Source organism: Macrobrachium nipponense, chromosome 28 (assembly GCF_015104395.2).
Source record: "Macrobrachium nipponense isolate FS-2020 chromosome 28, ASM1510439v2, whole genome shotgun sequence".
Lineage (NCBI taxonomy): Eukaryota > Metazoa > Arthropoda > Malacostraca > Decapoda > Palaemonidae > Macrobrachium > Macrobrachium nipponense.
Genome location: NC_087217.1, coordinates 10,225,180 through 10,250,976, shown reverse-complemented (window position 1 = coordinate 10,250,976; position 25,797 = coordinate 10,225,180). Strand labels below are relative to the sequence as shown.

Sequence of the window (25,797 nt, the reverse complement as noted above, 5' to 3'; positions counted from 1 at the left end):
TACTGTTCTTCATCCTAACCTCCCGTAGAGCACTGCATATATCGGGTCTGCAAAAAAAAATTTTTTTTTTTTTTTAAATAATAAAACTACGTAAAAATGATAGATAAAAATATTAAGTCATCTATCCCTGTGGGAAAAATATTAACAATACTGAAATAGTCTGTCTTAAAAGACAACAAAATGATGTTTCTTTTAGATGCATTATTTATGTAACCTCTCACTGGCAAAGAACACCTGAAGCATTATTACACTTGTGATTCTAGTGATATTAAATGGTGCTATCCTATTCCAACTATTGAGATTCTGATAATGTTAAATATAATGCCACAAAATTTTGAGCTTAATTCATTGTGCAGTTTGACTTTTTGTTTTCTTATGTTGAGCATCCTGCAATAATTTTCAGGTATTCAGCCTAAAAATGGTGCAATGAGAGCTTTATATTACAGGAAATATTTTTAAAGTGAGCAAAGAAAATCTAACGCTGCAATGTCCATATGTGGTCAGGGTGATTGGTCACATATCAATTTTTCTTACCTCCAAATTTTCTTCAAAACACCATTCTGTGCACAAAAATCCAACTTAAGAAATATCAAGATATTCAATAATTATCACTAATTAAGTGAAATTAAGTCATGTTTTCCTTAAATGTTGCTTGATACTTTACGCTCAAGGACTGAGTCGGTACTTGCCAAATATCACCAGGTTTAGAGTATGCTACCTCCTTTGAGATAAAAAAAATACCTCAGGGAGATCTTTTTGACCCAAGTGCCTTAGTCTAATTCAAGCCAGGGAGATACCCACCTTCAAGATGTCATGTGGCTTAGGGAAGGATTGGGGTTCTGCCTTTCAGTTAGGGACACCAAGATGATTCTCAGCCCATGCAGTGAGGGCAGCTTGACAGTGGGAAGTATGAGAAAAGAATACTATCAGGGATATTTACTGTGACACCTGGGTAAAACTGTTATGACCAGAGCAGGCATAATCTATCTGCAATACTGAGTTCCCACAAGGAAACAGGAGGACAGGAGGACTTCCTCTTCAACAGCTCCTCATTCTTGGCCAGGAATGATGGGCTTGGGAACGACAACAGATGATGTTTAAGGCTTCTGGGTGATGAGGTATCGCCCTTGTCTAAAGAAGAGTACTGCCTTCTGAAGATTATTTGCCATCACTGAGTTTGTGCTGGAGACCAATGAATCGAGGAAACAACAGGAGTCATATTCATAAAACCTTATTCATAAAGCAGGAAACAGGAAACCTTACAGGGGTTGGTCTTTGTAATGCAAAGGACCAGACTTCAGTAACATAAGCAATACTAGATCCATACAGGGAAGGCCCCAATAGCACAGCCATGTACACTGTAATTTTGGTGGTGGCAAGGCACTTGTCCTCAAACAGAAAAATCAGACAGTTCCAATTGGAATTTCAACTAGCTTCTCTATATGGAGGGAGTCCAAACACAACTGCCATATGAACTAATGCTGTCAAATAGATAAATTCTACAGTTTCTACACCAGGTACATAGCAGTGTAAGAAGAATAATCTTCACAGAAGACTTTAGAAAATCTATTCATGAAGGCCTAAGCACAGAAAGGAGGATGTGCACACAACTGTACTTCTTAGAATTTCCAATTACAGATGGCAGCGAAGGAACTGATTTCCTTGCCCATTGTTGCAGCAGAACAAACAAATGACAGTTAGTTAGACTGCTGGAACAATTTTAGGCCACTAAGCAGGTGGCTCTATCGAAGGTCAGCAGTTTGTAAACTACTTTTGAAATCTGGACAAAAGAGAAAATAGGCAGATTGCCCTTCATTTGTTCCAATCTTGCAGTAATGGGTCTCACTTTTGGCTCAGTGTCATGGGTTAGAGACACGTAGTAGAAGTTGATGGTTTTCCTGCATAGCAAACAAGCCCACTTCCAGATGCGGAATAAGGGTCTGTCTAACATCCACACTATTTAAGATGCCATCAACCTTGACAAGGAGTCTGCTTTTATGTGTTACCCTGTCAGGTGGCTTGCTGAAAAGTACCATTTCCTAACTCAACCCATCTGAAGGATGGAAAACAATACTGCAGAAAGAAGAGCTGAGTGTGAGCCAAGACTCCTGAATACACATCATTGCAGTCACCTTGGCCAGGCAAAGCAATCAGCATAGACCTACGAGTTTGGTGACAGCAGGCTTTCAGGGCAAGGATCCTCCCAATAACCTGCTTTTGTGGGTGGACTTGATTGTGGAGCCCTTCCAGGCAAGTTAGAGCCAGATAATTGATATCCTTGAGTCACAGTTTGAGGACTGGATTCGCCGCAGATGCAAACTGTAAAAGGCCCAAGATGTGTTACAAATGTCTTAAAAGAACTCTGAACTAGCCAAGAAACCCTAGTAGATCTTTCCTGACCCTGGTCCATAGCTGGCTGGGAGGAGACAACAGCCCACAAAGCATATCTTGGTGAAGTCCCAGCCATGGAAAACATGTTGGGTGTGATGAAAGACATTTGACTGGATTCAGTTGACTACCACTCATAGATTTTGTAAACACTTCTCTAATGGCTGCACATTCATAGGTAGGCCACCAAGACATTTCATGACATTTAACTGGATTCAGTTGATTACCACTCAGGTTTTGTAAACACATTTCTCTAGTAGCTGCCCAGTCGACCCAATCATAGATAGGCCACCAGTTGAACTTCCTCTTGCCCGTAATCTATCAGAGAAAATTTTATGAGGATCCTTGGGGTAATGTTCACTCCCTTACCCAAACACTTTACAGGTCTCTCCCTATCCAAAACTCTAAGAAAGAGCATAAGGGAATAGCAAAGGGGTTCAGGCAAATATGCATCTTTCAGATCAATAGACATGGTCCTGATCCCATGCAGAATGAAAGAACATACCCGCGGAATGGTTGTCAACTGGAACTTCCAGCACACAAAGCACTTGTTCAACTATTGATATATTCAGGATCACCCTCCATTCGGAGGAGTCCTTCTCCTGTATACTGAAGAGGCATGCCAGTTGACAGACATGAACACATCCTTCTCTGTGGCTTCCTTCAGGATAAGTTTTTGCACAAAATTCTGTCAGAAGTGTATTGGTTGGGAACACCCCTTGAAAGGTAGGGAAGGATGAAACCATTCTCACCCTAACCCACTGGAGATAATGCTGTCAAAAAAAAGAAAAAAAAATCCAGTAACTGACCTGCAAAGCCCTATTGAGCTCCACCTCTTCCCTCCACCAGAATGGGCATTCCAGGTGTTGCTTTCCCTTTCTTTCCCTCTGTCCACTACAAAAAGTTGGAGGAGGATGATAACGCCCCTCTTCTGTTGTTCTTATGGCCCCTACAGACAACTGGTTGTACCAGAGCTTCATTATGTTGAGGAATGAAAATCTTCATGACAGAAGGTGAGGAATGTAATTGCAAGGAAACATCAGGGAACATGTTTGAGCCCACCAAGGCTTCTCTCTGGGGCTAGAGGCATTGCTGGATAAAATCACCGGGCACTATACAAATGGAATGCTTACAAATCCTGTAAACAGTAGCTAAAACTGCCACAGCAGACTCTCTAGGAGCTCCACCACAGTCACTTACAGTATACTGGTTAGAGGCTATAAACGGGGTGGAGCCACACGTGGAACTCTGAAGTGGCTGTCCCCTCTGAGACCATACCCACAAAGAAGCTGAACTATTGGGAAGGTATGTCCAACAGGGTTCTTTATGTTCAGTGGGAATGACAAATATAACCCACTCCTTTGTGAACTTGTCAATTACATACTGGGATGGCTGTAATAAATAGCTTAATCTCTGCTAATGTATTGCAACCCCTAGTAACTGCAAACTTCTGAAAATCTGCCTTGACATAATTCATCACTTTATAGGTGATAAAGCAGAAGGCTGGGAACACCCAGAGGGGGTGTTGATTCTACAGGATGGTCAAAGTACATATACCATTATTTCCATCAAATTGGAAAAGGGTGGTTTCGATCACTGCCAGTGGATGATGATAGTCTCCTTTGTCAGTTTCTTCATTCCAAGGATAAGAGGGACCAGGCAACACCCTGTATGCAGGAGGGTGGGTCTATTCCAAACTTGCATGTTCCATATCAGGCATCTTTTACTTAATAAAATATTTGCTATCTAGTGAGATAAGACATCAAAGGTCACATCAAGAATATTCAGCATGAAAGTCAGAGGTGGGAGTAAGTGTCCTAGATCCTCCTGACCTGGGCAGGTTGGGTCTGAGTGCTGGGAGTAGTCAGTACTACAGGGGAAGGAAGGGCATCACTCTGGAAGTCAAATTCCAATATCAATGAGGATCTAGGAGACTGACTTGTGAAGCTTCCTTTTAGCCTCAGACTTTTTGGTAGCCTGCTCTAAGACCTTTCTATTTCATCAACAGTACCCAACTTAATGCAGGTGGCCCACTAGGATTTTTTACCCTTTTAATAGCCAAACTTTATTTTCTACCATTCTGCATCATACCACATGGTATATGTCTAGTACAGGTAGTCCCCTAGTTATTGGCGGGGGTTCCATTCCCTTCGGCATGACGATAACTGAAGACCAGATAACTGAAAATCAGCGCTAACAATGTTGATCCCCAGTTACCAGTAATTACCAGTACCAATAAGTGAGGATTGACACATATCCATGCCAACATTCAGTTATCATCGTCACTCGACAAGCCCCATAAAACCAGATTGCTGATAACCATGGACAGCCTGTACATTTATACTGCTTATATAAACAAAACAGTAAAACCCACAATACTTAACCCTTAAACGCCGAAGCGGTATTTTAAAAATCTGTCTCCCGTATGCCGGCGGCATTCGCGAGTGAGCACCGAAGCGGATTTTTTTTTTTTTTTTTTAATCACAGCACGCTTAGTTTTAGTTATAAAGATTAAGAGTTCATTTTTGGCTCCTTATTTTGTCATTGCCTGAAGTTTAGTATGCAACCATCAGAAATGAAAATAAATATAATTATCATATATAAATATTGGGATATATGACAGCGTGAAAAAAAATTTCATATATAATTGTATACAAATCACGCTGTGAGCAAAATGGTTAAAGCTAAAGAGTTAATTTTTTTTCGTTGTATTCTACACTAAATTGCGATCATTTTAGTATATAACACATTGTAAAACAATCAAGGCAACACAGAGAAAATATTATCACAAAATGATGCATGAATTCGTAACATGCGGACGTAAAAAAAAGCAGTTTTAAAAAATTCACCATAAATCAAAATATTGTGCAAGAGACTTCCAATTTGTTGCAAAATGAAGATAATTGATTGAATATTACTAGATTGTAAGTATTGTAGCTTACAATTGCAGTTTTCGACCATTTTGGTCGAGTTAAAGTAGACCGAATGACAAATTTTTTCTATTTATCGTTACTTATATGAAAATATTTCAAAACTGATAAAAGCTACAACCATGGGTTGTTTTTGGTTGTATTCTAAATGAAATTGTGCACATTTTCATATATAAAAGTTTATGTGACGGCTAATTTAAAATGGTGCAAACATTACGACAATCGGACAAAAAAATTTATGATTTTTTCGGAAGACTTACCGCGCAGACGTAAGGAAAAAGTTTATTTCATAAATTCACCATAAATCGAAATATTGTGTTAGAGACTTTCAATTTGTTGCAAAATAAAGGTAAATGATTGAATATTACTAGATTGTAATAGTTTTAGCTTACAATTACGTTTTATGACCATTTCGGTCGAGTCAAAGTCGACCGGAGGTTGAAATTTTGGCACTTATCATCATTTATATGAAAATATTTCAAAACTGATAACAGCTACAACCATGGGTTGTTTTTAGTTGTATTCTACATAAAATTGTGCACATTTCATATATAAACCTTTATGTAACGGCTAATTTAAAATGGTGCAAACATTATGACAATCGGACGAAAAAATTTGATTTTTTTTAGAAGTTACCGCGCAGACATAAGGAAAATGTTTTTTTTTTCATAAATTCACCATAAATCAAAATATTGTACTAGACACTTGCAATTTGTTGCAAAATGAAGGTAAATGATTGAATATTACTAGAATGTAAGAGTCTTAGCTCACAAATGCATTTTTTTTACCATTTCGGTCGAGTCAAAGTTGACCGAAGGTTGATATTTTGGAACTTATCATTATTTATATGAAAATATTTCAAAACTGATAAAAGCTACAACCATGGGTTGTTTTTAGTTGTATTCTACATGAAATTGTGCACATTTCCATACATAAAACTTTAAGTAACGGCTAAATTAAAATGGTGAAACATTACGACAATCGGACAAAATAAATTTATGATTTTTTCGGAAGAGTTACCGCCCGGACGTAAGGAAACAGTTTTTTTCATAAATTCACCATAAATCGAAATATTGTGCTAGAGACTTCCAATTTGTTGCAAAATGAAGGTAAATGATTGACTATTACTAGAATATAAGAGTTTTGGCTTACAAATGCATTTTTCGACCATTTCGGTAGAGTCAAATTTGACCAAAGGTTGAAAGTTTGGCACATCGTTATTTATATGAAAATATTTCAAAACTGATAAAAGCTACAACCATGAGTAGTTTATTGTTGTATTCTACATGAAATTGTGCACATTTTCATATATAATACTCCATAAGATGGCTAATATAAAATGGTGCAAAAATTATGTCAAAGTGACGAAATAATTTCTGAGATATGTCGCTGATGCTTTTTAGTGTGAGAAGAAAGAAAATCGTGCTTGCGCACCTGGGTAACAATTGTAAACAAAAGAACGCCTTGATCCGTGAGCTCCCAGCATCCCCCAAGGCGCGTGGATTCAAAAGATTTTGCCTAGTAAGCCTATAACTATTTTTCCGCGAGTTTTTAAAAAAACTTTTATAATGACGTACCATACGTCCAATCGGCACCCAACAGACAATTTATATCGACGTTTAATACGTCCAATCGGCGTTAAAGGGTTAATATACATTATGAATACAAAGAATTTTGAACAGTATACACAAACTTACGAAGAATATTCCTTTCCTATGCGCTGTTTACAAACTTCAATCAGTCTTTTGTAAGCACCTGAATCTTCCTTTCCTACAGCTGGTGCTGAAGTAACAGACTGAGCTCCTCTGAAAATATGGAATAATTGTGATAATTCATTTTTAGCACATGACAACCAATGAGAAATCAATAAATGCTGACACCACAGTCTACAATAACCTTCCTTATAAATGTCAATGTACTAAGCAAGTCAACTTGCTTTCCTTTATTTTAGTACAGGAAAACTTATTTTCTACTCACCCTTTACCATTTGTCAGCTGCTTAGGTTGTGGCCGAACTAGCTTAGGAGGTAATGTGCCAATGGTGCCCACAGAACTGGTGGTGGTCAAATTCTAGAACATAAACAAGAATTTTAGGTGGAGTCCAGTTTACATTCCCATGTCAATAGATTTCAAAGGAATCTACAGTATGTATACAGTATTACACATAAAAAATTCTTTTTTTTATCTATGTTATACTATCCATTCTTTGTATATCTAACCAAGACCTCAGTCATCAACATCAATTATCACTCTTCAAGATGAGTACAAACAATACCTCATTTTCTCTTATATGAAAGCTACTGTGCATTAAGGTACCCAAAACTCAATTCTACAATCTTGACAAAAAAGAAAATCATGAAACTGAACTTATCCAAAGGAAAGAAAGAATTGTGCATGGAAAGCAAAAATGTCTCCAACAAAACACTACATACCACAGCAGCCAAAATAGAAAACATTTTTTGACATAGTGAACTTAGCAACTTCCTCTAAGGAAGGATACTCACCTAAGAGATGACAAGATTCCTTTATCTAAAGATACCTCAACCTAAAGATACCTCAACTATTGACTGACATATATGTAAAATATGCAGTCTGTGCTTGCAGCGACCTTTTGTATCTTTATTATAACCATTTTTGGCAAATGATTTACAAATCATATTCCTAAAAATCATCATATTTATAAACCCTATAATGAGTAGCCATGCTGGAACAAACTTTTATGCATTACTTAACCTAATAACTATAAACACCTCTGGGGGTCTGCTCGACTTAAAAAGTCTGTTTACCTCAACTACAGTTGTCCTTGGATTTACAACTGGGTTGCTTTCCATCACCACCAATTGAAAAAAAATAATACAGCAACATAAACATGTAACAGATAAGGTTGCCTTTCATGTGATTATGACCCAACCATTCCATTAACCTGAGAATTATCAACAATTTTATTTGCATTATTACTAACAAATACCCTCTACTACACAAAATCTAATTAAACATTATTAAGAATTTGGATTCCAAAATTATCATCTCCCTTCAAGTTTACCTTATATGATAATTAGAGGCTTGCTTGGGGAGAAGTTTGCCAAAAGATTTCCTGAAAGTGATTAACCTTTATTCTGTACTAGCTTGGTAGATTCTTCACTTACCCTACCTAACCCTATAATGAATAATTCCCTGATTTGTTAGTGCAGATCTTTAGTCATCTCTGTCAGTGCAAATACCTCCAGCGCCGCATTGTTTGACAGGTGAGTACTTCTTGAGAGTCTATACATCCCTCAAGTAATAAATTGCACATTTCTTCCTGATGTGAAAAACTCAGGCCCTTTTCTCTATCCAGAAGGTTATCCTCATGTCTACAATAAGTAATCACTTTCTTTCAACTCTGTAACTAAGATGAGAAAACACATCTTGTCTTGAGCAGATATTTGCAGAAGACCAGATATAGCTCAAAGGACAGTGCTTGTATTATTGATCAAGTAAACACTGTACAGTATAATCAAATAACATTCTTTCAGAATTTTAAAAAAGTTAATACATTCTTATCTGCTATCCATCCCCATATGTTGTGGAAAAATCTCCCCATCAATATGGATGGAATGGGGATGAAAATGCTGCAATAATTGGCAATCCATCTGATTAGAGACTTTCTGGGGGACTATTCTCCTTTGACCAAAGATAGACAAACGAGGATAGCCTTCCTTTAATTTTCTCAGAGCTCTATCAATTTTTCACCTATCAACCAGATAATGGTTCTTATTTGGGTCCTGAAAACTATGGTTCTTCACTGCTTCTGAGTAACCACAAGACTGATTATACCACTTTGGGTTTCAGGTTTTTCTCATTAACCCTTCAGTTTCCAATTATGTATACAGTGGGCCCCCGTATTCACGTTCTCCGGATTCGCGGATATCTCTCTGGAACATTTCCCCACATTATTTGCGGAAAATTCACCTATTTGCGGCATTTTTCTGAGAAATATCCAGAAATTCCAGGGTTTTTTTTATCAATTTCATCATAAAATGCACTTTTTGTAAAACTATTAAAAAAACCAAGTATAAAAATTTTTAGTTGATTTTTCTTGAGCTTTAACTAACAAAATAGGAGGTTTAAAGCATTTTTATTGGGGTTCCAACTATTCAAGGTGTGTGTGTGTGTGTGTGTGTGTGTGTGTGTGTGTGTGTGTGTGTGTGTGTGTGTGTGCGCGCGTGCGTGCGTGCGCGCGTGCGTGTAAAACTGCATTATGCAAATTCCATTCCATCTCTTGAGATTCTGTCAAATATCATCTATAGAAAAAAAACCTTTGACATAAAGGAAAGAAATATGAATGCGACTAGGGCGTCCCCTGTAAGTGACGTGCTTCAGACTCCCCCTACTTTCATGATAAGTGGGCTAGGGGTACCGCAGGTTTCACGATTGAGGCCAAAGAAGTTAGTGAAAGAGTGGAAGATAAGAGCAAGTAAATGGAACATTGGAACTCTTAACAGGAAGACTGAGGGAGATAGTAGATGTGATGGAGAAGAGGAAGATAGATTCTTGTGTGTGCAGATTAGGTGGAAAGGGAGTGGAACTAGAGAGATAGTAAATGGGCATAAGCTTTATTACAGCCGGTGATGAGAGGGAAGAAATGGAGTTGGGATTATATTAACTAGCAACTGGAAGGAAAAAGTGGTAGAAGTAAAAAGAGTAAATGATAGACTTTAAAAGATTCAACAATAATAGGGGACAATGTAATAAATATATCAACATATGCTCCTCAGATGGGGTGCCAAGAGTAAGAGAAAGAATTATTTAGACAAGAGTTTGAGGCTGTCATTAGAACAGTGAGGGATGAGGTTAAGCTAATAATAGGAGCTGATATGAATGGCAGGGTAGGAAAGATAGAGACAGGTATGGAGGAGGTACACATAGGGAATTAGAAATGATGGGTATTATATATTGGAGATGGCTCAAAGTTTTGGATTGGCATGTATGAACACATGGTTTCAGAAATCGGTTAAGTACTTGACAACATATGAAAGTGAAGGAGTGCAGAGCCAAATAGATTACATCCTGGTTAAAGGAGCTGACAAAAGCAATGTGACAACTGCAAAGTGATCTTGGAAGAAGCATGTGTTAAACAACATAGGTTGGTGGTGATGGATTTGAAAATGAGAGGAAATCCAAAGAGAAAGAAAAGATCTAAAATTAAGATTTAAGAACTTTAAGGAGAAGAGGGGGAGCAATTTAGCAGGACTGTGAGAGAGAGATGGCTGGAAAGGGGAGTGTAGAAGTTGGACAGGGTAACCGAGTAGAAAATATCTGGGCAGACATGAGAGAAATATGTGAGAGGGAAGCAGAGGAACTGATGGGAAGAACCAGTGGATATGGAGTGTTGAAAGGAGAAAAGTGGTCGTGGAATGGAAAGGTACAAGAATCAAAAGAAAATAAAAAATCAATTAAGAGAAAATCAAGAGCATTTAAGGACAGGAAGTAAGGCACACACAGGAATCAGAAGAATGTTACAGAGAAGAGGAAAGAGATGCGAGAAGGAGGGTAAGTTTGGCTACTGGAAGGGCAGCAGAGCAGTTGAATGAAAGACTAGGAACAAGAGAAGGAGAAAAGGATATCTATAAGATTTCAAACTTGAGAAAAAGGTAGAAGACAGGATTTGGGTAGATTGGTTGTCATCAAGGATAGAGATGGAAATATATTGTATAGGGATGAAGACATTAAGAAGAGATGGAGAGAGTATTTCTAACAACTTTTAAAAACTGAAAATGAGAAAGAGATGGGGAAAGCACAGAGGGTAGAGGGACCAGTGATGGATATACAGGATAGAGAAGTGAAGAGAGCATTAAGTAAAATGAAGAATGGTATAGAATCATCTGTCAATCGGAGTTTCAAATTGAAAAAATGAAATTACTAGGTACAGAAGGGATGGAATGGATGCTGGATTTATTAAAAGGTATATGGGAAGAGGAAGAAATGCCGAGGGACTGGGAAGAGTCTAAAGGTATATACCGTATATACTCGAGTAACGTGCGATCTCGCATATCATGCGACCCCAAAATTTTCACCAATAAACAGTGGTTTTGTCATGTATCTCATGTATCATGCGAGTTCCTTTTCCGAGGTCAGTGCTAATGGCCGAGTCGTTCAGATGTGTGCTGCTGCTTGTGAAGTTACGGTAATTTTCTCACTAATCTCGAGAATTTAATAGAAGATCTCAAGATTAAAAAAGAATACCAAGATAATAAATTAATTGTAAAAATAACACGCCTTGGAGTCTAAATCATTCTCTCTCTCTCTCAGAAATAAATACTGTAATTTGAATCTTTCACCAACGGGTATCAGTAAATGTGTAGACATTGTGTGCGTGTTTAAAAAAATGTGCAGTACACACACACGTTCCGATGTTTCGGTTTTTGGAATTTTTCAATCTTGGGAATGTGAGGTCGAATGCATAATCAAACAAACATCACTACTGCAGCAAAAACATTTTCTTCCTTTAAGTTTTTCATTATTGTTATTTATTAATTACAGTTTATTTAAATAAATATTAATATAATACTGTTACATGAATGTGAGATAATTAAGATCACCTATAATAAAATAGTGGGACAATTAATATCATATGTTCACTAATAGCTATTATTTTCAAAACAAACATTCCGTAAAACGTAAAAAATATATGTACATAACAATCAAAATCTAATAATGTTTTGCAGTTCAACTTGTGAATTTCAACAATAAGTATGACTATATAATATATTTCACCATATCGATCTTGCAGTTGAAGAGTCGTAAAATTTTGAGGATGGTCCGGGAAAAGGATTTGTACTTTGTGATTACGTATCGCTACAACACCATGTGGTATTTTCATACCACTATATATATTGATGACGCATTGCTACGACACACTGGTATTTTTCATACCCGTATACATTAAAGTTAAAATGATCATATTATATTATTGTTTTCACGAAGAAATAATTATATAAAGAAAATTATTGAGTAATTTTTACCGTCAGCAGTCAGAAAATCACGAACATGGTAACGTTCAAACTTAGTGTCATCCACGGTGTATGTCTATAAATAGAACAGAAGCAGAGGGCAGTCATTGGATAACAGATCTCCATGGCTACCAACCAGCCAATCAGGTGTTAGTTATACTACTCTGTGAATTTCTTAGAATGAACGTTTACACGTAACACTCGGGAAGCTAACGATGATGCGTGTGCTTTGCATACAGTACGTAGTTTTTGTTTTTATTAGTGTATTCTCTCTCTCTCTCTCTGGTTAATCTTGGGATTTTCCATGGTCAACTCTAGGGATTAGTAAGAAAAATGCGATTATTTGAGTAGCAGTAGCAGCAGCTGCAGCGCACACCCAAATGAATCGGGTAAGCCTAGCACGCCAAACAATAGTATTTACAAAATGAGCGGAGCTCTCTGGCTGGGCTGTTTTGGTCCACCCCCGTGTTTGATCGCATATCTGCCAAATTTATAACAACAACAGAGATAAAACCATTTCTCCCATTACAGATATCAAATATTATCTTTTCCGTTGCGCAGAATTCTAAATAAATTACGTAGGTTCACGATTGATAAAGTTTTTTTTATGCAATAACAAGAAACGGAGTCAGATTTACTATCAACAGGGCATCTCATTTTGGTGCTGTTGCGAATATTTCAACCAGTTCCATGTGCGTTTAAATCCATACTGACTGTACAGTCTGGAGGCAGTTCTCCCTTCTACACATATCTTGATTTCTTAATATCGTAGGTATAGAATAAATTGGTGAGCAAGGAAATTCTCTCTCTCTCTCTCTCTCTCTCTCTCTCTCTCTCTCTCTCTCTCTCTCTCTCTCTCTCTCTCTCTCTCTCTCTCTCAACTGCGGGAAGAGATGGCGTAATTTAGCGTGTTTAGCAGATTCGCAATACGATGAGGTAGCAGGAAGGGAACTGGCATTTCTCATCTATGAAATCAGCAACAGTCCTAACCAAAAAGATACAAAAGCATTCATAGATATATTAGAAGGATATAATCCTTCAAACTGGAAAAAATCTAATGAAAACATCTTGAAAATAATTGAAGAAGTTCCAAATAAAATCCAAGTGGTCAAGAGACTCATAAAGAAAATATACATAAACCAACATATTCCGACAAAGAAAATGAATAAGGTGAATCTTGTGAATATCCTAATTGACGCATTAGGAAAAAGAATGCCAAAAGCATGCAAACTGTGTAAGGTTTGGTATAGCATAGTCAATCCACAAAACCTAATCAGAAAATGTGCTGCATGCAACATTCCGACCCATCCACAGTGTGCTGAGGTAATACAAGATATGAGAAAAGATACAAGAATTTTTTGTTCAACATGTCTATCATGGATAGACAATGTTATTAAATCAAGATTGAATGTACAAATAGTTGAGGATAAGAAGAAAGAGGAGAAGAAGAAGAAGAAGAAGAGAAAACGGAAGAGAAGTAAACAAAAATGAAATGACAGAAAAAATAAGGAAAACAAAGAACAAGATAAAAGTATGGATGCAGAGATACTCATTGATACTACATATGAGGCAATAAAGCAGCATACCTACGAAGAAATAAATTACGATATGGCAACAGAAAAGCAAATCCCGAAGAGGCTCTACCCAGATCTACACAATGACGGGAAAGAGGAAAAAATAGACAAGACAAAATCTGCAACCTTTTGAAAAGAGGGAATTGCAGATTTGGAGAAAGATGTTACTACAAACATCCTAAGGTATGTCACAACTATGAAATATATGGTAAATGTGCATACCTAGATGGATATGGGGATGATTGCAGAGATCTGCATCCAAAAATATGCAAAAACCTAAAAGAAGGAAAAGGATGTAAGTTCGACAAAAAATGCAAATATATGCACCCTGTAGCCATGAATCATAATCAAATAAATAACCAACCAAGTAATAAAATCCAAAAAAAGAAAGAAACAAATAAAGAGAGAAATCAAGAATATCAGGTAAAAGAGAAAAGCAAACCACCAATGAGATATGCAGAGATGTCAGCAAAAAATTTCAATGCATCAGCTCCAAAATTCTACTCAAGGGATAATAACTGTATTTATTATGCAAGAGGATATTGCAGATATGGAGAGAATTGCAGATTCAGACACAAAATGAATAATTATGATGAAGGAAGATCAAATATTATGGAAAAGTTGGATTTTTTAATGTCAGAATTTCTGGAAATGAAAAAAAGAACAACATACCAGAACAGGAAAGAGACATGGGAAAATCCTTATTACTACCAATATTAAATGAAGGAGAAAACACGCAAACCATCATAGTGATGAATGCGCAGGGTTTAGTTACGAGTAACTCAAAAAGAAAAATAGAGTACTTAGAAGAACTAACCCAAATTGAAAAGAAAATAGATATAATGAATATAAGTGAAACCTGGTATTCCCAAGAGACTGGGAATGATGATCAAATAAAAGGGTTCCAAACTTATAGATCAGATAGAAAAAATAGGAATCAAGGGGGAATCGCAATATATGGGAAAGACAAAAAACAAGGAAAAATATATGAGAAATATAGTAACTCAGAATGTGAACTAATAGCGGTAGAATTTGAATCTGAAAAATTAATGAACATAGTAATATATAGACCTCCTAATACTAAAGAGTTTGACTTAATAATTGAAAAATTGGATGATATATGTAGAAATCACAAGGACTGGACTATTCTCCTATCTGGTGACGTCAACTTTCCTTTCGTAGAATGGAAAGAACGAATAGGAGATTGTGGATGTACTTATAAATATAAAAAAGAGAGTAATAGTAGTGCAGAAGATAAGAGGCAATTCGAAAAGCTATTAGATATGCTACTAGAATACAACATTCAACAAATAAATCACCTGCCAACAAGAAAGGAAAATACTTTAGACCTAGTATTTGTGAACGAGGTGAATTATGTTAAAGAAATAATAGTTTATAATGCGAGTATTTCAGACCATACTGTCATAGAATTAACAGTTCATTCCAAAGCAAGTGAAAACAGAGATAAGCAAGAAATGAAAAAGTGGGAAGGATATGGAAAATACAACTTCTACAGTAAAAATATAAAATGGTCAGAAATAAATGAAGAATTAAACAAAGAATGGGATAACATTTTCGTAAGCGATGACATAAGGGTAAATACGGAGATATTATATAAAATATTAGAGAAAATAGTGGATAAATATATACCGAAGAAGAAAAGTAAACATCATTCATGCATACCAAGAGACAGAAGGATCTTGTTCCAGAAAATCAGAAAGTGGAAAAAAGGTCTTGCAAAAGAAAAAAAATGCATAGAAAGTTATAGAACTAAAAAGTAAGATAGAAAATGCAGAACAAAAGATTATACAATCAAAAGAAAATGAAAAACGGGAATTGGAAGAAAAAACCCTATTAAATATCAAGCAAAACCCCAAACTATTATACTCATATGCGAAGAAGATGAATAAAAGAAGAATAGAAATAGGCCCTCTGAGAATTGAAGGGAGATTAACGAATGAAAAAAAGGAAATTTGCAACATACTGGCAGAACGATAAAAGAGAGAATTCACCCCTAGAATAGATAATGAAGATAATGATGTAGAAGTAAGGGACGAAAATAGTGAATATCTAGCTGACATAGAAATTAATGAAGCTGATATTGTGCAGGCAATTAATGAAATTAAAAATGGAGCTGCTGCAGGGCCTGATGGAATCCCTGCTATTTTGTTAAAGAAAGTAGTTCATTCTATCGCAAAGCCACTTGCAATATTATTAAGACAAAGTGTAGATACAGGCAAGATTTATGATGAGCACAAATTAGCATATATCACCCCTACTTTCAAAAGTGGATCAAGACTTGAGGCAAGTAATTATAGGCCTGTGAGTCTAACATCACATATTATGAAAGTGTATGAAAGGGTAATGAAGAAAAATATTATGAAACATTTAATAAAAAATAATTTGTTTAATATAGGACAACACGGTTTCGTACCCGGAAAAAGTACACAAACCCAACTGTTAGTCCACCGTGAGAACATATTCAAAAATATGAAAAGCGGAAATGAAACAGATGTGGTTTATCTAGACTTTGCAAAAGCTTTTGACAAAGTAGACCATAATATATTAGCAAAGAAAATTAGAAAACACAATATCGTAGATAAAATAGGAAGATGGTTAAAAGAATTTTTACACAACAGAAAACAGATAGTTATTGCAAACGATGAGAAATCGGATGAAACCAAGATAATATCCGGTGTGCCACAAGGTACGGTGTTAGCTGCAATACTGTTTGTTATTATGATTGAAGACATAGACAGTAATGTTAAGGATTCGGTAGTGAGTAGTTTCGCTGATGACACAAGAATAAGTAGAGAAATTACTTGTGATGAAGATAGGAACGCTCTACAAAGAGACCTTAACAAAGTATATGATTGGGCAGAGGAAAATAGGATAGTATTTAACTCTGATAAATTTGAATCAATAAATTATGGAGACAGAGAAGGAAAGCTATATGCATATAGGGGACCTAATAATGAGACAATCACAAATAAGGAAGCAGTTAAAGACCTTGGTGTGATGATGAATAGGAACATGTTATGCAATGATCAAATAGCAATTCTTTTGGCAAAATGTAAAGCAAAAATGGGAATGTTGTTACGGCACTTCAAAACAAGAAAAGCTGAACACATGATTATGCTTTATAAAACATATGTTCGTAGTCCACTTGAATATTGCAATATGATATGGTACCCACACTATCAAAAGGATATTGCACAAATAGAGAGTGTACAAAGGTCCTTTACAGCTAGAATAGAAGAAGTTAAGGACCTTGACTACTGGGAAAGACTACAATCATTAAAATTATATAGTCTAGAAAGGAGAAGAGAACGCTACATGATAATTCAGGCATGGAAACAGATAGAAGGAATAACAGAAAATATCATGGAACTAAAAATATCAGAAAGAGCAAGCAGAGGTAGATTAATAGTGCCCAAAACAATACCAGGAAAAATAAGGAAAGCACACAGGACATTAATCCACTACGCACCAGCATCGATAATGCAGCGTCTATTCAATGCGTTGCCAGCTCATCTGAGGAATATATCAGGAGTGAGCGTAGATGTGTTTAAGAATAAGCTCGACAAATATCTAAACTGCATCCCAGACCATCCAAGATTGGAAGATGCAAAATATACCGGAAGATGTACTAGCAACTCTCTGGTAGACATTAGAGGTGCCTCACACTGAGGGACCTGGGGCAACCCGAACGAACTGTAAGGTCTGTAAGGTAAGGTCTGTAAGGTCTCTCTCTCTCTCTCTCTCTCTCTCTCTCTCTCTCTCTCTCTCTCTCTCTCTCTCTCCGCTCTCTGAGAAAATAATAGATAGGAAACAATGAATATTGCTTGAATGCGATATGGCAAAGTTTTGGCCTGACTGAAGAGTGGAGTGACTTTGACACCGACTTTCACGTTATTCCTGGTCATCTCACAGCCATGGACAGGCATCAACTTCACAGCCGAGAAAGGGCAATCGTATACAAAATAAAAAGGTATGGAAAATGCGGGCCTATGTTGTCCCATAAAAAAAGTTATCGGACAACTGTAAGATTTAGGAGAGAGAGAAAGAAGGGCCGAATAGGAAGGAGATTAAAGTACCTGGGAATGAAAACCCCTTATAATCTTATAATTATAGCCTCGGGGTTTGTCTCAAGGACATTCAAAGATCTGTCACACACGGGCAGTTGTTGTTTTTGTAAAATTAGCATAAGGGCAGATCTTTAAATGCCACGCCAGAGAGCTCGCCACGGTGACAAGACTATACCTTCCATATGAATTGACGATGTCCTATACGAAGATGCAGGATATGAAGATGAAATGATCAAAGATCTGGAAGATGACGAATATGATGACTGCCTTGATGGCAAAGAATTCAGAGCAGTATTTGATGATACGGACACGGAGAGCGACTTTGGAGGATTTTAGTTTATTAATTTTATGCATTTTTTTTACTTTAATAAATTTTCACTTACCTGCGTATCCTAAAATGAAAATAATAGTTCAAGTAACAAATGTTTCTTTTACTGAGTAAAACAAAAAGTAAAATATCCTTCGGTGTTGTGCCTTAATCAACTGATTTGGAAATTATAGATGGTTAGTCTAGAACAGTTAAACATGTTGTATAAACCAAAATACATAATGCAAATGGTGCACGATCGCTCTTTTGTATTTTAAAATACAATAGTAATATGAGAATGCATACAATATTATTGGATATAGTGAAGTACAAGTAAATCATAACTTTTTAAAAGATCTACTGTTTTCCTCCGGTAGTAACTATCGTGATCTGCCGATTTGGGAAAGCATAGACGGTACGCTAATTTTATACCGCGTGTATGATGCGACCCCTTTAAAATTAGCTTCAAAATTAGGTTTCAAAAGTCGCATAATATGCGAGTATATACGGTATATACAAGCAGAAGGGAGATGTCATGGATTGTGGTAACTACAGGGGAATTAAACTAACAGAGCATGGATTGAAAGTTTTAGAGAGGATACCGAATGAGAGATTATAAAGATCAGCAAACGGCAGTACAGATTCATGGGAGGAAGAGGTACAATGGATGCCATCTTCATAGTCTGACAGCTACAGGAAAAGAGGCTAGAGGGAAACGAGGAGCTTTATTGTGCATTTATAGACCTAGAGAAAGCTTACGATAGAATCCCACGATAAGTGATGTTTTGGTGTTCGAGGAAGAGGAAAGTCCCAAAAAGGTTGGTTAGGCTGGTTGAGGTGATATATCAAAGAACGAGCACAAAAGTAATTCCAGCAGTTGTGGAAACAGAAAACTTTGAAGTTAGTGTTGGATTACACCGGGATTAGCATAAAGCCCATTTATGTTAGTGCTGGTCATGGATGTGTTGAGTGAAGAGATCAGGAATGAAGTGCTGTGGGAGTAGTTGTATGCCAATGATCTGGTGATTACTATTGAAGATGAGGAGGACCTACAGAGAAGGGTTGGAAAATGGCAGGAGTCTTTAAAGAAGGGTGGTTTAAAGGTGAATGTGAATAAAACAGAGGTTTTGGTGTGCAGAAGAGAAGATAAAGACAGAATAGTAATAAACAAGAAAGAAGAGGCTCGATTATAAAACACACAGAAAAATTTAAATACTTAGGATCTACTAAAACCAAAAGGGAGGATGTGAGGGAAAAGTTGACAATAGGATAAAAGCATCAGGAGGAAAGTGGAGAGATGTAGCTGGAGTAGTATCTAAGACCAGTGTTAATGTATGGATTGGATACATGGGCTCTTAGAAGAAAAGAATAAGTAAAGCTTGAGAGAACAGAGATGAAAATGCCGAGGTGGATTATGGGAATATCTGATTGGAAATGATGAAATAAGAAGAGCAGACTTAGTAAAGATATTAGAGGTGATAAGAGTGTCACGATTAAGATGGAATGGGCATGTGTTAAGGATGCATGACGAGGAGGGAGTGAAGAGGGCTTGGGAAGAACCTGTTAGAAGAAGAAGACTGAGAGGGAGATAGAGAATTAGATGGTGAGATAAGCTGAAGATATACAGAGAAGAGGTTTGGTGGAGGATGGTGCCTTTGATAGAAGGCACTGGAGAAGGTGCATCAGGTAACCGACCCCTTAATATCAAGTAAGGCTAATGGTGGTTAAGAAGACATAACGCAGCATTGGAATGAAGCCTGGAATGTGTTAGGGAGGTATAAATCTTGTCCTATAGAAATAGAAGCTGTTCAAACAGAACTATCATTAAACATTCAAAAACATAGTGACTAAAGCATTTACCAATGTTTCCTTACTTTGCAAATGCAATTACTTGGCACAAAATGCAAAAACACATATACTGTATAAATCAACATGAAATTTAATGTGCTTTTTCAAGATTCAGAAAACATTCATAAATATCTATTGTTTTCTTCAAATATCAATTCCTCCAGAAATTTCAGTTGTAGCAGACTTCAATGTTTCATTTTGACTATATAATTGGTTATTTTTAATCTTTATAAGTGCTAAAATAATGCATTATTACTTGGCTCCAAATTGATAACAAAATAACCAAACTATAATGAAAAATAAATTAACACCTAGTGACAAGTAACCCCTCAAAAGTCTCAAAAGAGTTTGGAATTGGCAAAGAATTTCAAACATCAGGCATCTGATTCATGTACATGAAGTCATCTATGTTTAAACTATCTGTATCACTGCCAAGTTTCCTGAATTTATCAATTTTCTTTGAAGAGGTAAGTAAGGCAGTAATTTTTAATATAGAACACTAGAGGCTGACTCATGCTTGTGGAAATGTCATCAACTGTGTCAAGTCCTCAGGCTCTCTCCCAAAGGTACAATTTACTTTATCTGACCCATCCAAAAACATGTAAGAAAATCAATAATAAACTGCTCACAAAAAAGACACCACATACTTTTTGTGAGGCTCCATCTTCCACAAATGACACTGGGTGATACCAACTTATGTCTACTCACAATCCTATCCCAAAGGGATAATAACATTACTGAGTGGTACAAGTGTAAACTCGATGGTAACAACATAATTGAGTGGTACAAGTGTAAACTAAGTTGCTTGTTGAGACCAAGACCCAAAATTGTATTCATCCCCACTCCAGTCATGTTGGCTGGCATACTGAACAGGACTCTTTGGGTTCTATTACAAAAAATCAGGCCACCCCTAAATTCTACAGGCTGGAGGATAATTCTGCCCTCAAAGCCCTGATATGACAAATCATATTTGTACCTCTTGGATAAAACCATATCAAGTGGTTGACAAGATCACCACGGCTCCCACTATCAGATTTGAGAGCGAGGCCTAAACAATGATAACCCCTCTTAAATTCAAGAAAGAAAAAGGGGCAAGTCCAGAGACTAAAAAGCTATATAAATAGGGGAAAAGTTAATTAAATGGGATTAAAGGATTTACATGGGCAATGGAGAAAACCCTTTAACCCCTTTTCCCACCCAGATGATGCAACCGCTTGTGAGTAGGCTATACCAGATAAACCCAAAATCAAATATCACAATCAGAGTATGCTTCTCCTCATTATTTATGTTTCTTTATTAATTATAATGTATATATGAAAGTGTATGTATGTGTGCATGTAGGTACTCGGAAACTCTTTATGTATATAGCTATATCTGTGATTTATAAATTTTATTTTTTATTACTTTATTTATGTATATGTGTTCCTGGGTTTATATATATATGTTCCTATACACACACACACACACACATATATATATCATCTTGAGACAAATAAATATCCACCCCGTGACTGGGATCGCTGAGGGAAGGAACAGGATCTGGCCGAGAGTCATCAAAGATGTCGGACAACAACCGCCAACCTTCTTGTGACTGGCTCAATATCGTCAAATAATTCGCAATCACTTACTGATTGCACACTATCTGATATCTCATTTTCATCATCAGATTCCCCTGGTACATATATTTCATCTGAGGAATCTCCAGAGTCACCCATGACTAAAAAATACGAGCAGAAATTGATAAAGAAGCAACCAGAACGATAATCAAAAGAATTCTACAGTTGCACTATTGTCTATATGGGAGTCGACATGTCTGCCTGAATGATAAATAACGGGAAAAGACAGGAAAGATTGAAATACTGAGCTCCCATTGGTGAAATATGGTGACGTCTCAATTCTGTCACTGAAACGTCACGAGATGCCTTACTCCTTCGTTCTGATTGGCTAGTGGGTGGAGCTTATGTTTGACAAGGGATGAGAGAGCATATCCCAGCGACGAGAAGTCTTCAAATACACAATCCCAACACACCAGCTCTCGGTACAAGAGAGAGAGTGGAAGGATGTATTACGCTACGTCCTGGGATTACTTACTGGCTGTCAAGTGACATAGTACGGTACATCCTGGGTGGGAAGGGGTTAACTGCACATCAAGTAATCGTTAAAGGTTGGACAGACAGAGAAACTATGTATTTACATTCAAAATTGGGGGAAAAACAATTCTCCAGTTTGAGGGCCCTCTCACCCACCATGCCACATGTAGAATATAAATATTCTGCAGTGAAGTCACGTGATCTCTAGGCATTTTCTCATTGAAAAGTTGGTAGTATAAAAGGATTCAGTTGTTTTCCTCCTAATGCTAACCACCTCCTAACCTTTGTCTTTTTATCGATGGATAACACACCAGTACTGGTGACATTGGTAAGCATGTTCATCAGCAAGCCTTGACGTTTGCCTTGAAAGACGCAGTGGCAATCTACTCCATGGTTCCTGGCTCCAATGCAGGACAAAGTGCCTCCACAAGGACTCCCTCAAAATGGGAAGTTTGCTTGTCACCCCACAGACTGTAGAATCAACTTGAAGGAAGGTAGATTCATCATTCTCTAGTGTGTTAAAGGCAGAGGAAGCATCTTGCTAAATCAACTGGTGGACAGGGGACCCTTTGATCAGTAAATGAATCAGTTCATCTGCTTCAAGATGCCACTAATAAGGAGGAACCACAGCAGCCAAAACATATGTCCTGCCTCTAGAGCAAACCCTATGGCTTGCTACAATCAATAAGATTGGATTAAAAAAATGTGTAGTTACTTCCCCTAAACTACTACTCATGAAAAAGCTCAATAACAATACAAAACTGCCTTAGTAACTCAGCCACTCCTGGGGACTGTGGTAAAAAAATAAGTGGACCTACTGGTGCTGATCAAAGTCCTTTGAGTCAAAGATGCTGAAACAGTCCAAGCACATTATGTACCTTTATCCACAGACTGAAGCCCAAACTAATAGTTAACAGGCCTAGGAAAGCAATCATGAACACTATCATATATGAGTACAGAGAAGGAAGAGCTAGGCACATTGCAAGGGTCTTAGTCATGTACATGCAAGTCTTTAGGACAATCATAAGTACTCCATAACAGAGACCTGTGCGAGACCCATGGGCAGTACCAATTCTCTCTGCTATACCTCAGGAGAAGCACGAGCAGCAAGGACACACTTCTGGAGAGGAAGGAGTAGCAGAGCGCAAGGAAAGAGTGCAAAGCACTCCTCTCCTACCTACAACATAAGGCTCATGCAAAGTTGAGTTAACACCAATGTCTCCCTTCAGTGAAGAAAAATTTTATCCAAAGCCTTTATAGAATTCTTGTGAGAGGGCAGAAAAGAACAAAGAGAATGAGGATGAGGAAGAGATAGATACAGAATAAGAAGCACTTCTTATCCTTACTATGACCCTGAATCCCCCGTTTCCCCATATGGCAGCCAAAGATGACAAGACTAAGGAGGACAACAAAAACACACAGGAGTACCAGGTGGAACATGAATGATATCATTCTTTTTCAACCCAGAAAAAAATTATTCCTGAACTAACTCCACTCTCTCTCCTACATAAAAGATACATACAGGTAAAAAACAAATATCACCACACATGAACCAGGATAATAAGGCTATGCACCTTGTGCTCCTCATTCCCCTTGTTGAAAGGGAAGTTGAGAAATATCATCTAGTAGTTGGTAAAGCCCAAGCTAGGATATTCAATAGTACAACTCAACTACAGCAAATTTCTTTATTTTACAAAAATGAGCCCAATCCATAAGGAACAAGCTCACAGGGGTCAATGATCTCAAATTCAAGCTTCCACAGAATATGTTCATTTGAAAGGAGTAACAGAAGATAATGAGAAATACAGAGAAGACATGGGTACTTGCACGTAGGGGCAAGTGGGGGCCATGTCCCCCTGCCTGAAATCCTGGAAAAAATCTATATACAAATGTATACACATGTATATGTATGTATACAATACACACAATATATATGACTACACCATTCACTGATCTGATCCATGACCCGGTAACTGAGGCTGAGGGCAGCTTCATTTCACAAAAGTAGAGACTACTACACCCACAAGTGTTGCATCATTGGCATACTAAATAATCTTGTTTTCCAGGCCAACAACCATATCTCTTGTATATACTAAAAATAACAGTGGACCAGAACACACCCTGTGGAATTCCAGACACAATAGGTCTTGGTTCACTAGATCCCTTTAACAGCAACTTGGAGTAACCCTAAAACATATCCACCCACTCCAAGATTCTGAAGCTTATAAGTGCCTTGTGATTAACTAAACTGAAAGCAGTACTAAAATATTTCAAATTGAAAGCAGTACTAAAATATATTTTAATTACTCTGAACTCAAAACCTTTACCAAAGTTCCCTTGCAAATGGCATGTCAAGTCTAAAAGAGATTTGCAGGTACCTAACTGCTTCCTATAACAGAGAACAATCACTGTATTTGCAGACCCCGGTGTGTGTGTGTGTGGTGTGTGTGTGTGTGTGTGTGTGTGTGTGTGTGTGTGTGTGTGTGTGTGTGTGTGATATCCATTCCCTGTGAATAGGGGGGAGGACACTGTACATCTGTGCATACAGGCAGTCCCTGGCTATCGGCGGGGGTTCCATTCTGACAGCGTGATAATAACCGATCATTGCCGGTAACTGAAAATTGGCGATCAGCTATTGACTATCTGCTAACAATCCTCGAGATGCCACATACTTATATAGTAAGTTTTCAGCAACTTTGGAGAGCACAGGGAGAATAGAAATTGGCCTGCAGTAACTGCAGTCTACAGATATGCCACTCTTTGGAACAGGCATTGCATTACTAAGCTTGCGCTCATTCATAAAGATACTATGTCGGTATAAAAATCTATAGCTTCTGCTAATCTTGGGAGACAACACACTAGGAACTTTTTTAAAAACAAAGGGATGAAATCATCAGGATCTTCTCCACCCCAGCTATCAAGAATACCCAGAATTTACTTTACATCCCTGGAATGAAATGCAAATTTTGTAAGAATAGGTTCAGGATGACAAGAATCAAGAAGAGGGACATCCTCAGCTGACTGCTTAGCTTCAAAAGCTCGATGAAGCAATTCAGCCTTGTACCTAGGGTCAGTAACCAATCTACCATCATCTGTTAGTAGTGGTGGAATGGAAGATAAATGATGCCAATTTGGTCCACATCAGATGAGGCTGAGTAATTCCTTCAAGTTTCTTCTTCAAGGAATTATTGTAGTTTCTCACAGCTGTATGGTAAGTTCTATTTGCAGCATGGCAAGACCCAACAAAATTGGTGTAATTTTCATATGAGCAATTTCATCTCCACTCGTTGAATTTGGTCTGTTTGTCATGGTAAGCTCATCTAAGAGTACCACCAAACCATGGCTGGTTATTTGTCATGAATTTGATGACCTTTCTAGGAACTTACCTACTAATTAAAATAGCCATCAGTATTTCATTTCACTTCTTAGGATCAGGATCCAATATAGCATCTGAAATATGAAGTGCCTGACAAGCTTCAATATGCAATGTAATCCCAGTTGGCTCTAGATTTCAGCCAGACCATTATTCCAATGGTGGCACTAGGAATACAGTGGTAACTTGTTTGTCGAGCGTTTCTTAT

General features: G+C 37.3%; 1 protein-coding gene across 10 annotated transcripts in view; it reads right to left on the bottom strand.

Annotated features, from left to right (window-relative positions):
• Positions 1–25,797, bottom strand: part of LOC135201401 (E3 ubiquitin-protein ligase TTC3-like) — a 409,740-nt gene that overhangs the window by 2,855 nt on the left and 381,088 nt on the right. For all 10 annotated transcript variants that reach the window (XM_064230282.1, XM_064230284.1, XM_064230283.1 and 7 more), the window contains 3 exons: positions 7,296–7,387; positions 7,016–7,123; positions 1–47 (listed from right to left, as the gene is read on the bottom strand). The exon at positions 1–47 is cut by the window's left edge and continues 2,855 nt beyond it. In XM_064230282.1, coding sequence (XP_064086352.1) covers positions 1–47; positions 7,016–7,123; positions 7,296–7,387 — 247 coding nt within the window. The remainder of the gene's footprint in view (positions 48–7,015; positions 7,124–7,295; positions 7,388–25,797) is intronic.